Source organism: Chaetodon trifascialis, chromosome 2, assembly GCF_039877785.1.
Source record: "Chaetodon trifascialis isolate fChaTrf1 chromosome 2, fChaTrf1.hap1, whole genome shotgun sequence".
In the NCBI taxonomy this organism is placed as follows: domain Eukaryota; kingdom Metazoa; phylum Chordata; class Actinopteri; order Chaetodontiformes; family Chaetodontidae; genus Chaetodon; species Chaetodon trifascialis.
This window is the reverse complement of record NC_092057.1, coordinates 21,651,076-21,666,283: the sequence shown is the minus strand read 5'-3', so window position 1 is coordinate 21,666,283 and position 15,208 is coordinate 21,651,076. Positions and strand designations below refer to the sequence as shown.

At 40.8% G+C, this 15,208-nt stretch overlaps 2 protein-coding genes across 2 annotated transcripts; both read left to right on the top strand.

The window, feature by feature from the left end:
• The first annotated feature begins 981 nt into the window (after positions 1-981).
• On the top strand, positions 982-3,172 carry lbx1b (ladybird homeobox 1b). Its single transcript, XM_070986590.1, has 2 exons — positions 982-1,558; positions 2,104-3,172. The coding sequence occupies exons 1-2, from the start codon at positions 1,231-1,233 to the stop codon at positions 2,589-2,591; spliced, it is 816 nt and encodes a 271-aa protein (XP_070842691.1). The 5' UTR covers positions 982-1,230; the 3' UTR covers positions 2,592-3,172.
• Positions 3,173-9,259: 6,087 nt separating this feature from the next.
• On the top strand, positions 9,260-15,199 carry cenpk (centromere protein K). Its single transcript, XM_070985969.1, has 10 exons — positions 9,260-9,359; positions 9,634-9,735; positions 9,839-9,895; positions 10,879-10,942; positions 11,263-11,309; positions 11,407-11,489; positions 11,557-11,655; positions 12,814-12,955; positions 13,069-13,122; positions 14,444-15,199. Exons 1-10 carry the CDS (start codon positions 9,357-9,359, stop codon positions 14,597-14,599), a joined length of 807 nt encoding a protein of 268 aa, XP_070842070.1. The 5' UTR covers positions 9,260-9,356; the 3' UTR covers positions 14,600-15,199.
• Positions 15,200-15,208: the final 9 nt, after the last annotated feature.

Here is a 15,208-nt window from a genome sequence, read left to right as displayed (position 1 = left end):
AATATAGGGCTTAAAAATTGCCTTTTCCACAGTATAATTATTGGCAACTCTATAAATATAAAGACAAAATTAAAACTCAATTGTCATGATACGAAAAACTCCCATTTTCCTTTCTCTTGAACGGCATTTACTTTGTTTTTTCCTCAGATTAAAAAAATCCTCGGCGTAAATTCGGTTCTTTTATGCAAATCGCCCGTCGCCAAATTTTTTCCCCCGACCAGCAGCAAAATAAACTCATCATGTCTAACCTGGAGGACGCGGGGAAATTTGAGAGGAGATGAAATATTTCTCGGATGATATAAAAGGAGCCCTTTCGCCTGAGTTATGGCCCGGTTTTGGCGTTGCTGAGAGGGATGCATGCTGCTCCTTCTCCTCCGCCCCAGAGGAGGTATCATCAGAGCTGATATATGGCCCAGCTCTACATTACCTTTACAAAAACAAAGGATCATCCACGCTTTGGGTCGAGGAAAATATCCTTCTGACATCTAACACAACACCTGAGCCGACTTGTCTTTTTGGCAACATCCGGATAATCCAAATACTTTTCAAATAAAAGACTAGCAACTCCTGCGGAACTAAAACCAAAGTTTTACGCATAAAAACGCTTAAACGGGCTGCGGATTGTAATCTCTCTCCCCCTCATCTCCCTCTTTCTCAATCTCTCTCTCTCTCTTTCTCTCTCTCTCTCTCTCTCTCTCTCTCTCTCTCTCTCTGCTTCCCCTCATTTACCCCACATACCTATTCTGGTATCTCACCACACGACTAAATTAGACCAAAGATGATAAGAGCACAAAGCATTATAATTCCTCCGGGCTCCTCCTCCTTCCAGCCATGCGTCCTAATTAATGGGACACCCCCAGTCGCAAAAAGCCCCGCACTGGACTGCAACATAGTCAAAGAGTGAAAGGGAAGAGGGCGAAAGTGCCACTGGAGATAATTGATTACCTACCAATCAATGATAACTTGTTAGTAATCGTCAACTCTTTGGACCTCGCCATTTTCAGAGAGGCATCTCACTCCTGCGGACTTGCTGCTCCCGAGGATCGACACTTTGAAGACATCCCATTTTGGAATAAGATTTTCTTTTCTTCGTCCTCTCCTCCGTGTCTTTGTTTTTGTTTTCACCTCCTCACTGTTATGTGAGTTTTTTTTTTTTTTTCCTCAATAGCCTCCCTCGTTTTTAACCTGAGTATTTCAACGAAGTCCTGCATAAAACTCTGCACACAACCGATGATGACATCCAAAGAAGTGGCCAAATGTGATGCAGTGGAAAACAGGAGGCGAAGTCCGCTGGACCACTTGCCGCCTCCTGCCAACTCCAACAAGCCGCTGACCCCCTTCAGCATCGAGGACATCCTCAACAAACCGTCTGTGAAACGAAGTTACACAATTTGCGGCACGGCTCATCTAATTTCGTCCTCTGAGAAGCACCGTCCGTCCAGCATCCCTCTGTCCAGCCGGGCTCTCCTCACCCAAACCTCCCCGCTCTGCGCGCTAGAGGAGCTGGCCAGCAAGACCTTCAAAGGGCTGGAAGTCAGCGTTTTACAGGCTGCGGAAGGTACATCCACACGCCAAGAAACACAACTGAAATACACCTTTTCATAATTTCATATTGGGCATTTTCTCTTTCTCTCTCTCGTTTAATTCATTGGCCTGCACCTGCCAGAAAATCACCGTTTGGTTCCACATTACATTTTGCACCTTGACATGCAATCCATTCATTAAACGTGCTTGTTTAACAGTAGGAGCAAAACATTTCTTTTCTATTCGCGAATGAATATTTTTCCTCTAAAAATGCCCCATCGAACAAAGGCGTGTTGATGTTCTGGGCTGCTCCCAAACGAAATAAATCCCCACCGCTTTTCTTTAATATTAGGGTCTCGTGTGTGTGGTGCTCAATATTTCCCAGTGGTGTCTGTGTAATATTCTTGTAATTGCCCGTTCCCACACGAGCTGGAGGCTTTACTGTTTCATATATAGTGTCACTTTCATTGTTATTTTTGCGTTAGGATCACCTTTACGCGCACGCTGCAGCGGTGCGGAGGAAGCCCCGCACCTGCAGGATTCAATGATTTTCACTCAGCCTCTGTCTCTCCCTCACAGGCCGGGACGGGATGACTCTGTTCGGCCAGAGGAGCACCCCGAAGAAGCGTCGGAAGTCTCGAACGGCTTTCACCAATCACCAAATCTACGAGCTGGAGAAGCGCTTCCTGTACCAGAAGTACCTGTCCCCGGCCGACCGGGACCAGATCGCACAGCAGCTGGGCCTGACAAACGCGCAGGTCATCACGTGGTTTCAGAACCGGAGGGCCAAGCTAAAACGGGACCTGGAGGAGATGAAGGCCGACGTGGAGTCGGCAAAGGCCATCGGCCAGGTCCCCTTGGACAAGCTCGCCAAGCTGGCGGACCTGGAGAAATGCGCCAACGGCACGCTGGGCCACCCGCGAGGCGAGTCCCCCGCGCGGGGCGGCCAGCAGGAGCACGAGCTCGCTCAGAAACTGCGGACGTCGCCGCTGTCTCCGTTCTCAGACCACACAACTAGTAAAGAGTGCTCAGAGGACGAGGACGTGGAGATTGATGTGGATGACTGATGGCGCAGCATGGGGCTGGAAGGTCGACAAACACAAAAAGACGTTGAAAAAATCCCACCGAGGACTTGTAACTTACTGCTTATATTGTATACCATATCTCAGAACATGTACCAAAATGTATGACTTTTATATCGGCACAGATAGACCTATTCATAGTGAAGCATGAACACAGAACAAGAAATATGCAGTGGTATTTTACAATGCATTCATTAGCAAACTGTTACTTCTTGCAATCAAAGCAATATGGTCTAAAAGGACATGAGTAACTTATTTTTTTTATACTATAGGCCAACACACACACACACACACACACACACACACACACACACACACACACACACACACACACACACACACACACACACACCTGTTCCATCGCTTTTCCCGGAAGGCCTATACCCTCACACGCCACTATGAAAGTGCTCCAGTTTTTCATATTGTTTGCATGTAGATGCATGATTTGATTTGTGATCATTATCTATTTATTTTTACCTTATTATTTTTTTTTATTTAATTGTTTTTTGTGTTTTCTGTGAGCCAAATCGCCATTAAGTCACTTTGTCACTGCCGTCTCTCCTCCTCTTCCTCCTCCTCCTCATATGACTGTGACCCTCGACTTCAGCTCATATTCTGCGTCCCTATGCTGCAGTGCATGATGATGATGATGATGATGATGATGATCGGAAAGGCAAACTCGGACATTCACAGTTATGCGTTTTATGGGAATGCTCAAAACGATGGCGACAAACAAAAATGAACATTGCGGTGATTTTGACGAGCTATATGCTACTTTTTAGATTTATTGTTTGGATACAATAGATTTACAGTTATAAATTTGTTATGTTTTGTACACCTGTAAGTGCCTTTCTAAAATCAGGACATTATTTGAAAACCAATGCACAGACTGTAATGTATATAGGCTACATGGGAATAAAATGGCTTTTCTGAATATATCTTTTATGTTGTAATTCTTGAATTAATATCGAGGTTTTGACTGTGGATATAATAGCCCGAGCTTTTTTCTCTCCTTTTTTTTCTACTCAAGACTTTAATCATTTCAGAAACACGCTCTGGTTGCCAGATCTGGGCGTGTATAAGCCGATGAAAAGCGGCCTATTTAGAGTTATTATACTGAACTATTTTGTCCCTTTGTGTCCTTTTCTATTAGGATGCTCTAAACATTTTGTGGCCCGGAATCTCACATCTCCTTTCACATCCTAAATGCGTATCGTGGCTTCTTGACCCTTAGACGTGTTTCTCCATTCGTGGCAAAAATTTATGTGAGAAACACAAATCTGGTGCCGGGGGGAAAAAGACGAGGATGCCACAAAAACACAAAGTTTTGGGCCAGTTTCTCCGGGCTTTTATAGACCTTTTTTGTTCTGCGGGACTGGGCCGTAATTTTGAGCGTAAAGCATGAAAAGTGGGGACAAATGAGCAGCGTTCCCTGATGGGACGAGCCACAAAGGAGCAGGGCCGGTCCCCCGCAGGCAGCAATACTGAGACAAGTGTGTCCCACCGCACAAAAAGGACGCAAACGTTTGGAGGCCATATGGTTTTTGAAATTTCCTCACAATTTCAGACAATTTGATGGATTGAGTTAACCCTCCTTTTAAACAGTTTAACTGGGCGCGAACAAAGGCCATAATGCCTACATAGACTCTCCCTTCATGAGGGCATCTGCGGCTGTTAATGTCTAGCCCTTTTCTTTGCCTGGCGTTTTGAACAAGTCAATGAATTACAATGAAACTGCCCCTTTTTTGTGAGCCGCTTGTGTTTCTCCGCTTTTTAGCTCTGGAAGAATATGTTTGACTTCTGTCCAAGAAGGTTTTCTAAACAAGAAATGGATTTTGTTGGAAGTGTTTTTAATGTTAAGTAGGGAGCCATAAAGAGTTTCGACTGTGACATTTATGCCAAAGTCTGGTTAGGGAGTCCTTTGTTTGTTTTCTTCTCATCTCTTTTTTTTACCCACTTCTTCTTCTGCCTCTTTATTTCTTTTGTCTTTAAGGAGTTTAATGAAGCTGAAAACATGGCGATGTGAGAAAGAGAGGAACTCTAAAGGCTAGCTCCCGTTTAACTCTCTTTGTTCAAAGAAATGATAAGTAGGCCTGTCGTCCTGTGACTTCTCTAACACTGATGCCTTATTTTATTTTCTGCTTCTTTTTTTTTCTTTTTTAGTGAAGACAACCTGAATAAGTTTACAGACCTGTAAGCTGTTAATATGGCTGAAGCTATTGTTGAGTCTCTGTAGGAAAATTTGTCCTAATAAAATGTAAAATTCACTTACACTTTACCTTTACCCCACTTTAGCATTCATAAGCAGTGTATTGCTCAGTATATTTCAGTACATTATTATGAATAAATGGTTTATAACATATAATGCGTTAGAAGGCAGATAAAAGTGTTTCTTCATGCATTTTTCAACAACTCTAACCCCTGTGGACACCTCTGAGTGGGTGCTGCCGGATGAACAGTTGTTATAATACAGAATATGTCTTCATAGGAGAAGTTATAATTGTTGACAAATACTGTACATCAATAAACGCTTAAAATGCCCTCAGATCTGCTTAAAACTGCGTTGCAGTGTGTTTATACAGTAATTTATTAGAGTGGTTATGTATTGCCGGTAAATGCTGTGAATCGAAGCTAAGCCTTGATTTTTAGGGTATCCCCAAATATGAAGATGTCGATTTAAAAGGTATTCCAAAAAAACGGATCCTTTGTTTTTGAGACGTATATCACAACACTGTGCGTGCGCGCGCGCGCGTGTGTGTTCGTGCGTACGGTTGTGCGTCCTTCTGTCTTCAGCCTCTTCTGAATCAAGCATATTTATGAAGGGAGAGAGTGTTAAGGCAGACTAAGTTTATGGATTTCACTTGCTTATTTTATGAGGGCTTGTCAGGCGGGCCCGGTGATAAGTAATACTACAGTCTGTGGGACCACTTCGTGGTAATTAATCTGGAGGTCTTAAGTGTATTTCAGTATTTCACTTCAAGATGGAAAAAAAAAAATCACTACTTCAATCGTCCGGAAAATTGAAGTTTGATGCATGAGTCCCTACTGAAACAATAGTACAGCCCTCTCTCTTTTCATCTGTTCCCCTCCCCTATTTTATCCCTCTCTCTCTCTCCCTTTCTCTCTCTCTCTCTCTCTCTCTCTGTGTGTGTGTGTGTCTGTGTGTGTGTCTCTTGTTGTTTGCACCTTGTGGAAAACAGTCTCAGGTGCCAAATGTGAAGTAATATTTGAGACACTGTTGGAGTGACAGCATTTAAGACAAGCCATAAAATAAATTAATTAGGTTAGTGCTTCTAGTTTGTCTTCTCAAACATAGAAGATATATGGCCCATCAGTGTATTATTGTTATTATCATATTATCATTATTATTATAATTATTACTGAATAAGTATAAAAAGGAGATCAGTGAATTATATTTGCCTGGATTGCCTGAATTGTAGAGTTTTAATCATAGCCTTCCTGTGGAGCCAGTTAATACTTCAAACTTCAATTTTACGGGCGATTGAACTAAGCATGTTCCTGACAGAATTGATGTATGTATTAATTTCCTTTAAGTGTTGATTAATTAGGCTGTGCTGAAGGCTCAAATGGAACAGTTTGTTCGGAAATTTGCATATTAATCAAATTCTAGTTGATCATTCAAATAATCTGGGCTGTGTGATTTTTGGGGATATATCTTGGAAACATATCAGTAAACATGTGCATGTATTTATATTCTCTATTACTGCTGCTGCTTCTGCAAACCCTCAGGAAGAGTCTCACTGACCATTTGGACCAAATTGTTCGTCCAGTTTTGTGGATCCAGAACAAGAGAGGCGAAAGGGAAACAGATTAATTATTCTATTTTGAACATTTTTGCACTTTTAATTAGATTTAAAAATAAAAAGGAATAAATAAACAGGCAGGAAGATTCCAGACTGTCTTTAATCTGCCTTGCTGCTACAGTCTTGGCATCAGTAGGCTTCAGATTACTGACAGATTGAGTTTGAGGGATGATAAACACTCGTTAGGCTGCACAATGATGAGAATGATTTTTATAAATGTTAAAGTAGCTTCTAACTAGACACTGTGAGAAGTCAGAGAGGCAAACCAAAGGCTGAAGGTGCACAGTCTGCAGGTTTGAGGGATTAAATGAATCTTTAAATATTTTTGATGATAAGCATCATCCTTTGCTGGTTAAGATCTACAGTGAATATGGTCAAAACTGCACCAGCATTGTAAAATTAGTATTTGTCATCAGGGATGTAATGTGACAGAAAATCCTGCAGATATAATCCTACATACACAAGTCATTAGCAGCACATAAATATTATTCCAAATAAATATTCTGGGTAAATATGGGTGTAGGGTGTAGACAAGAAATAAAGAAGGCAAACATGTTACAATTATGAGGTAACATTACTAAATATAAGCGATGGGGAATTAGTTGCAGAGCAAACACACCAAAATAAACAGACAAATGGATGAATAAAGTGAAATGAAGCTGAGGAGTCCCTGATGGCACTCATCTGAAAGCACATCTAAAGCTGATGGAGTCATTCTTTAAATCATGCGTCAGACCAAAACATACTGGATATGACAAACTGTTAATGTTCAGACTGTGACGTGAAATTCTGAAGAACATAAACGAGAAAAACAGGAAGGAGCTGGAAAAGGAAGTAATGCAGTGCAGATGCTGACAAGCTTCAAACTCCAGTCAGCTGCTTGGCCATGGAGGAGAGAGATAAGCAGAGACACCTGCTGGTGATCACGAGACACTGGAATCCACTACAGTGAGCAGTTAACCAGCCATGGTGTGTGTGTGTGTGTGTGTGTGTGTGTGTGTGTGTGTGTGTGTGTGTGTGTGTGTGTGTGTGTGTGTGTGTGTGTGTGTGTGTGTGTGTGTGTGTGTGTGTGTGTGTGTGTGTGTGTGCATGTGTGTCACACTGTGGGGACTCACCTTCCTTATGGGGACAAACTGCAGGTCCCTGTAATGTAAATCATTACATTTTAGGGTGGAGACCAAGGTTAAGGACAAGGTAAGGGTTAGGATAGGGCAGGTGGTGGTTATGGATATGGTTAGGTTAAGTGTCCAAGGAATGAATGTATGTCTAGGTAATGTTCCCAAAAATGGTGGAAACAACACTGTGTGTGCATGTGTGTGTATGAATTTTGAAAAATGAAATACATTTAACTTAAATACATTTTATACACAATCCTCAACACACATTTTGATTTTCCTTTCTCTCTCTGTCGCTCTCTCTCAAATTTGCTTTATTTGCCGGTCATATGTACGATAATTAGACAGATTGTACAAGATGTACAATGTAACAATCTAAGGGAAATGTAACATAAGTATAAAGACAAAAAACAGTTTGCACATAAGTTACAAAGGAAAAACAAGAACAAGATCTTATTTTACTTACTTGGACAGCTCTGACAGATTTCATTGCTCCCATGTCAGTTTTTTATCAACGAAAATACTGAATTTTGTTTTGATAAAAATTCTCAGTAAGTGGATGTGGGTAATAATTTGGTTCTTACTTCTTAATGCAGGCTCCAGTAAAGATATGTCAGTCTGTTTCCGCTATTGCTCTCTCTGTAAAAAAGCGGAAAAGAAAAGGTTTATTAGACTTCTCATAAACCTATTATAGGGTCAATAATGCCATGTTCAGGATAGTAACAGTTCTCTGCTCTTACTTTCCACCCATACTGTGCCACATTAAATTACACATATGGACCCATAATGAAACCTTCTGCACTCATAGTGGACCCTCACAAGCTCCATGCAACATTTACACATTTGCATATTTCAAGTTCTAACCTACTATCAAGCTGTGTTTGAAAAAAGTACTAACTGAAGTAAAATTACCCCACATTACTCCACAAGTACAAGCTCTTTATTTATATGTCATTTAAACCTTAATTAAAAGTGAGAGGGCAGAGATATTATCACCAAAATGTAGTAAAAGTATAAAAGATAATGCACAGAATGTTTCAGAATGTTACAGTATTGGATTATTATTAATGCAACTTGTAAGCAGAACGTTAAGGCTGTAGCTGGGTGAGAATGAGCTCATTTTGACTTTGGTACTTTATATGCTGGGTAAGTTAGCTCTGTAACAAAATAATTTAAAAGATGATGATATGCTTTTGTGTATAAAATACTGAGCTTTAAAGTAGGCTTTCAGTGAGTACAGCTGTCAAATAAATGAAGTGGGGATAAAAGCAGTGTAATGGAAAAAAGTCCAATATTTCCCTCTGACATGTATTGAAGCAGTAAAGCACCAGTACCTCAGAATTATACATAAGAACACTTTGTGTATTCATTTTTTTTATTATTCAAAACACCAACATTATGACTGTCTTCAGCTTGGTTGGAAATGCTTCTCTGCTGAAGAGAGAAAGCAATAAACAGTGTAAGAAGATTGCGTCTTAATTGCTGCAGGGTTTGTGCATCTCTTTGAGGAAGCTTCATGTTTTCAGACTGATCAGCACACAACAGAGAGGAGCAACAGTGTTTCCCCGATACAATAAAAGCAGTGTTTTGAGAGCCTGAGCTGCATGTGTGCAGTCACAGCTCTGAACACCTAACCTGCGCAGAGCTCATAGACGACAGTCAGGGCACATGCGCATTCTCGCGCAACATCAGCGCTCCTCGGCACTCTTCCGTCACAGTCGTGACGTCATCAATGTTGGCGGTATTTTGAAAACGAAGCGACTGTTGTGGTGGTCCGCGTCGTGGAAAAAACACGGTGAAAAATACAAATTATGGTAAGACTACACGTCCTTTGACTAACTCTCGGAGTGCAGATAACTACACAATAATGAAGAGTGCGATGTTTTCAAAGAATATCGACCCTGCTAACGAAAACTAGCTAGCTAGCTAAAGTTTTCATTTCCCAGTCACGAGCCGTTTAGCTGACAGGTAGTGAGAGCTAACGTTAACTCATGCACTGCGCCAACTTTATCTGAGCTGTACTCACTTTTCAAAGACGTACCCAAATCAAAGTCGAAAGCTTTTTACCTTTTATGTGTCCGTGTTCAGGCTGAGGTGAAGCTCGGTTGTCAGGAGGCAGCGGAGCTGTCAGAGGCCGCTCGGAGCGAGCTGTTCGACCTGTGTGAGGACCAGTTTGCTCAGCTGGAAAAGGTAAAACCATGTTTGGACGTGACCCTTCCTTTCCAACCAGTCACTGGATGTACACAGATGGTACAAACTGCAGACTGTGTCTCTCTTACTGTGTGTGTTGCAGCTCCAGAATGAGATTATACTGTGTGAACCAGATTTCTGTGAGAATCCGCAAGAGCAGGTGAGATGATCCCAGCGTTACTGATATACACGGAAAACTCAAAAGTGGAAAATGTCAAGAAAGTTTAAATGTCCTTATTTGCTCTTTTTAAGGTATCGTGGTCACACGAGATGAGAGATGACAAAATTATTCAAATAAATGACCTAGACAACACTTTTCAGTTGCAAAGTTACAAACCATAAACGTTATCTTCAAAACTTCAAGTTGTTTCATTTATATATCCCTCAACATGTAAACAAGCACAATAAACAACACAGTAATACAATTGAAAACAATAGAAGTATTGATACTAGTATAGTATTGATAGAACACAATAAAAAGTTAATGTGAAAAGAAAAAACAAACAGGAACACAAGAAAGGAGAGCAGTGAAGGGGTAACATGAAGGGCTGTACAGGAAGCATAGAGCCAGTTTACGATGAAGGATGTTTCAGTTATTATCTTAAGCATAATGTTGATCAGAGGCATTTATAGAGGCAAGCAAGACTACATGTTTATCTGACGAATGAATGATGACGATGGAATTCCGGACAGAATACAAAAAGCTCATCAGACTTCGCTGTTCAAACACCACCACGCTGAAACCCTCTGTGCATTAAGGGAAAACACCATAAAGCAAAATGGGAGAGAGCTGTCAAACGTCTCCCAGTGGTGCTGCAAATGTCAATAATGAGCAATAAATGTGTTTCATCTGTTAACAACACAGTATTTCAGTGTTGGTTCATCCATAAGCATCAGATACTACCACACAGCTTCACTCTGACTCGTACCTCATCTCCACTGGCCAGAGTTTAGCTGAACCTGTCCTCAAGCCGACCGAATTTTTGCTCTTAAAAATGTTGTCAGGCACGTTGTTTTTCATTTATACAACGTGATATTTGTGCATGTAAAGAACTTCATTCAATAAGCAATCAGAAACATAAATATCCTTCTCAAGCGTGTTGTGTGTCTAATCTGTGCATTTTGAATATTCGTCTCTAATAGTCAGTAAACCGGCTGATGGCAACAGAAGCTGAGCTGAAGCAGTGGCTGACAGTGGAGCCAAAATGTAAGTCCTTCATTCACACTGTGATAAAAGCTGTAACCGTAATGTAATACAAGTGCTTACGGCTGAAGTATGAATATCACAAATCAGCACCATAGCTTTATGCCACAGTTACAGTTTAATGCCAGAAGAAACGATTTAGACTGGTGTGACAAACATTACTGTTTAATCAAGGTTTTATTCTGTGACTGGTTCAAATTGTGATTTCAGTGTTTCGAATAAAATTGTATTTGTTATATCTGCTGTATCTCATGTTTGTTGGTGAAAAGTTGCGTTTGTAAAATGCATACAGAATATTTGTTTATTTATTTTGTCCCATCCAGTACTGGCAGCAAATTCAGAAGTTTTGCTTCAAGCTGGAAAAGAGGAGGTATGTCTGTGTGAAATACAGCATGGCTTACTGAAGCTCCTTATTTTACTGCCTTGCTCTACTTATGCAGTCTATTTTTCCATGTTGTTGTCCACAGATGTTGAAGCTATGCTCTGAACTTGAGATGATTGTTTCCTGCTATGAAGCAAAGAGAGACAAACTGAGAGAAACCAAAAAACTGTACGTAACCTTTTAGTCAAAGTGCATTTGTTTTCTTCTGTATTGTTCTGAAGTTGATGTTTTTCAGTGAGCAGAAGTGGCTGGAAGAGAAGACACAGGCGCTGATGGCTGCCAGTGATCATGTTGAACGGCTTAAAATGGAAAAGGAGAAATTATCAGAGCACAGGTGAGTTTGAAGGCAAAGTCGCGCTAAACCAGAGCAGTTCAAGTTTTGAGGTGTATCACAGAAATGTGGAACGAGGGAAAAAATGAAGTTCTACAAACATTAACAAAATGTGAATGTACTCAAACTTTTAAAGCATGAAAAAATGTGTGTATGAACCAAGATTGTGTGTGTGTGTGTGTGTGTGTGTGTGTCTGTCTGTCTGTCTGTCTGTCTGTCTGTCTGTCTGTCTGTCTGTCTGTCTGTGTAGACTGTGTGTATTACTAATGTTGTGTGGACATAAATGGCACATTGTGGGGACTCGCCTTCCTTATGAGGCCAAAAATGTCAATATTTAATTTTTACAACATCCATTGGGGGCCATAATGATGCTAGTTGCAGTTGGTTTTCCAGGTTTGGGTCCGTCAGACTTTAGGGGGACAGAATCTTTGCAAGAGTTGGTTTTGAAAAGGACTGCTTAGAAGTTGTTGCTTTGCAGCTCAATGGTTTTGTGTTGTACATTGCATGTGAGCCAGTTCCACATTGAACAGCTGCAAACATGCTCAGTTCCTTTTAGTTACTTTTCATGTCCTGAAACCTCTCACGAAATAAATGAAGGGATTTTCACACTTAGCATCATATCCAGCTTAGCACGTTGGCAGCTTGAGATTGGCCTCTGTCATCACTGTGAGTGAGTCCCCACAGACTAACGTAGGCACACTTGCTTCCTTTTTCCTTCAACAAAAAAATAATCATTTGCTGATTTCTCTTGGAAAGCGTGACAGTCACTATGATGCACTGACGTGACATCAACCACTATGTGCATTTTGCTTTCAGGGAGCACCTGGAAGGACATTCCTGACATTTTCTTTATCACTGAAAAAAATGGTTGTATAGAGAATTTTAAGTAGCTTTTTTTTTTATTTATGATTTTCCTTGCGGGCCAGATGAAATGGTCTTGCAGGCCAGATACGGCCCGGAAGCCAGAGGTTTCCCAACCATGATGTAAGTCATTAAAATTTTAGGGTGAAAACTCTGGTTAAGGTTAGGGCTAGTTACTGGTTATGTTTATGTTTATGGTTATGATTATGTTAAGTCTCCAGGAAATGAGTCTATGACTATGTAATGTCTTCAAAAGTGACATGGGACCCTGTTTGTATGTGGGTGTGTTTGTTTCCACAGTGTATTGCAGGACACCAAGGAGAAAATCCATAAAATGAAGGTCTATGGGGAAAGGTTGATGGAATCTCTCGGGGACATACTGGAGAACCACATCCCTCTCCCACAGGATAAATCCAGCACAAACAACAACAAGAAGAAGAAGGTGCGCTGACCTGCATTTTGTGTTTGATGATCGTCTGTGCTTTTGCAGCCTGTTTAGTCATCTGTGCTGTTTCTACTTCAGTGCAGTTTACCATCTTTTATTTTCACTTTCAGAACGTGACCCAGGAGTTAGATGAAGACTTGATTTCACTTAATGAAATTCTTGAGGTGGGTTTTGATGCACTACATACTTAGCTTTGATAACCAATAAATTGTCCTTGCTTTGAGTGAAAGTAGTCAATATCAGAAATCAGAATCAGAAAGTTTCATAGGAAAGTAGCTTTTCATATACAATGGATTTGTCTTTGTGTTGTGGTGCATCATGGTCAAAATACACAAAGTACAGTGGCCTGCAAATGCTTGGTCATAATTTCTGTTCCTGCGAACAGCTACACAAGTAAACAATGACCTGATTGACCTATTCTTCCTTGCGAAAGGCTCGAGTTCTGTGAGATTCTTGGGTCGTCTTGCTTGCACTGCTCTTTTGAGGTCCATCCACAGATTTTCAGCTATGTTTAGGTCGGAGGACTATGAAGGCCAGAGCAAAACCTTTCCCTCGAGATACAATGTAATTCAATAATTATGGCTTAAATAGGACAGATATCATTAAAAACTGTTAAAAAAGCCTAAACTTCACATAACAGTGAACATTCATGGATGCATCTGCACAGGCCATGTCCTTTGAAAGACAGGACGCAGGTCCTTTTTCACTGCAGATATTTTGACATAAGTTTGCATGTTCTTCCCGTGCATGCGTGGGTTCTCTCCGGGTACTCCGGCTTCCTCCCACAGACCAAAAACATGCTCATTAGGTTAATTGATGACTCTAAATTGTCCGTAGGTGTGAGTGTGAGTGTGAATGGTTGTTTGTCCTTGCATGTGGCCCTGCAATCGGCTGGCGACCGGTTCAGGGTGTACCCCGCCTCTCGCCCATTGTAGCTGGGATAGGCTCCAGCCCCCCGCAACCCCGAAAGGGATAGGCGGTATAGATAATGGATGGATATTTTGACATACAGTCAGTCAATATGTCTACAGGGAAAGGGGTCTGCAGGGATGCAGAAACTGTCCGGTCCACATGTACTGTATCTGACAAAGAAGGTGCTCCTTCATGTGTTTGTCGTTGCTATATTATTGCTGTAATGCCAGATATAACCACCAAGACTATACTATAACTAACTGCATTTTTGATTGGAGTGAATTGTTATATATCACAGTCCCCATCCCTCTCATTCCCATACAGTATGTTAATGTTCTGCTGGCCATGGTAAATATCATGTGCACAAAACATGCAGAATTTAAGTGTGGGGCAGTACTTTTGTTACATCATCTCTGTCCTTGCATCTCTTTCCAGAGTGTTTCGAGTGTAGACAGAAATACAAACCAAAATCTATTAAACTATCTGTGTAAATGCCTGCCTGCATATTTTATAAATTGCATTATCTTGCACCTCTACTTAACCAGTGTCCCACTGTTTTCTGTACCCTGGCAGCTTCTTATGAACAAGGTCTTGAACACACCACACGACCCCTATGTGACGATAGACAGCACATTCTGGCCACCGTACATAGAAATGCTGCTCCGCTATGGTATTGCAGTGAGGCACCAAGAGAATAACTTCAAGATTCGCCTGGAAACCTTTTATTGAGAAGGCTGTGGTGCATTAGGCATCTCAAGCACCACTTATCTGCTAGTGTTTCTAATTTCAGTACTATTATATATATATTTATGTTTGCTGATATGAGGACTAACTGTGCTGGGAAAGCAGTTGGGCTAGTGATTTACTGTAATGCATATGTGTATTACATTTAGGCTTCGCATACATATTTGTTGGGTTAGGAACTGTTTGTTTGTACAGAGTAACCATAGTCCTTTGAAAATTCACAGAACAAATTCAAGTTATGAGAGTATTCAAATGTGTTATTAAGTAGTTTTTTTTGTTTTTTGGGGGGGTGTTCTTGGACAAATTCATGTTTTTTCATGTAAACTCACTAACTTTCAGAGTTAAAGTCCTCTGAACTGCAAACTGTATTTGATCCTATTTTCATTGGCAAGGTTTAATCTGCAATGAGCAATGTGTGTCAATATTTATCTGTGTTCTTCAACTTGACTTTCTGATGCCATCACATACCCCAGCGCTGTTCTGTAAATATGTACATTTTGTTTCTTTTTTTTTTTTTTTCTTGTATATATTTTCCTTGTTCATGTTCAATAAACTGGGGAACTGCAGATGTTGTGTTCAGAGACAAAATCCATG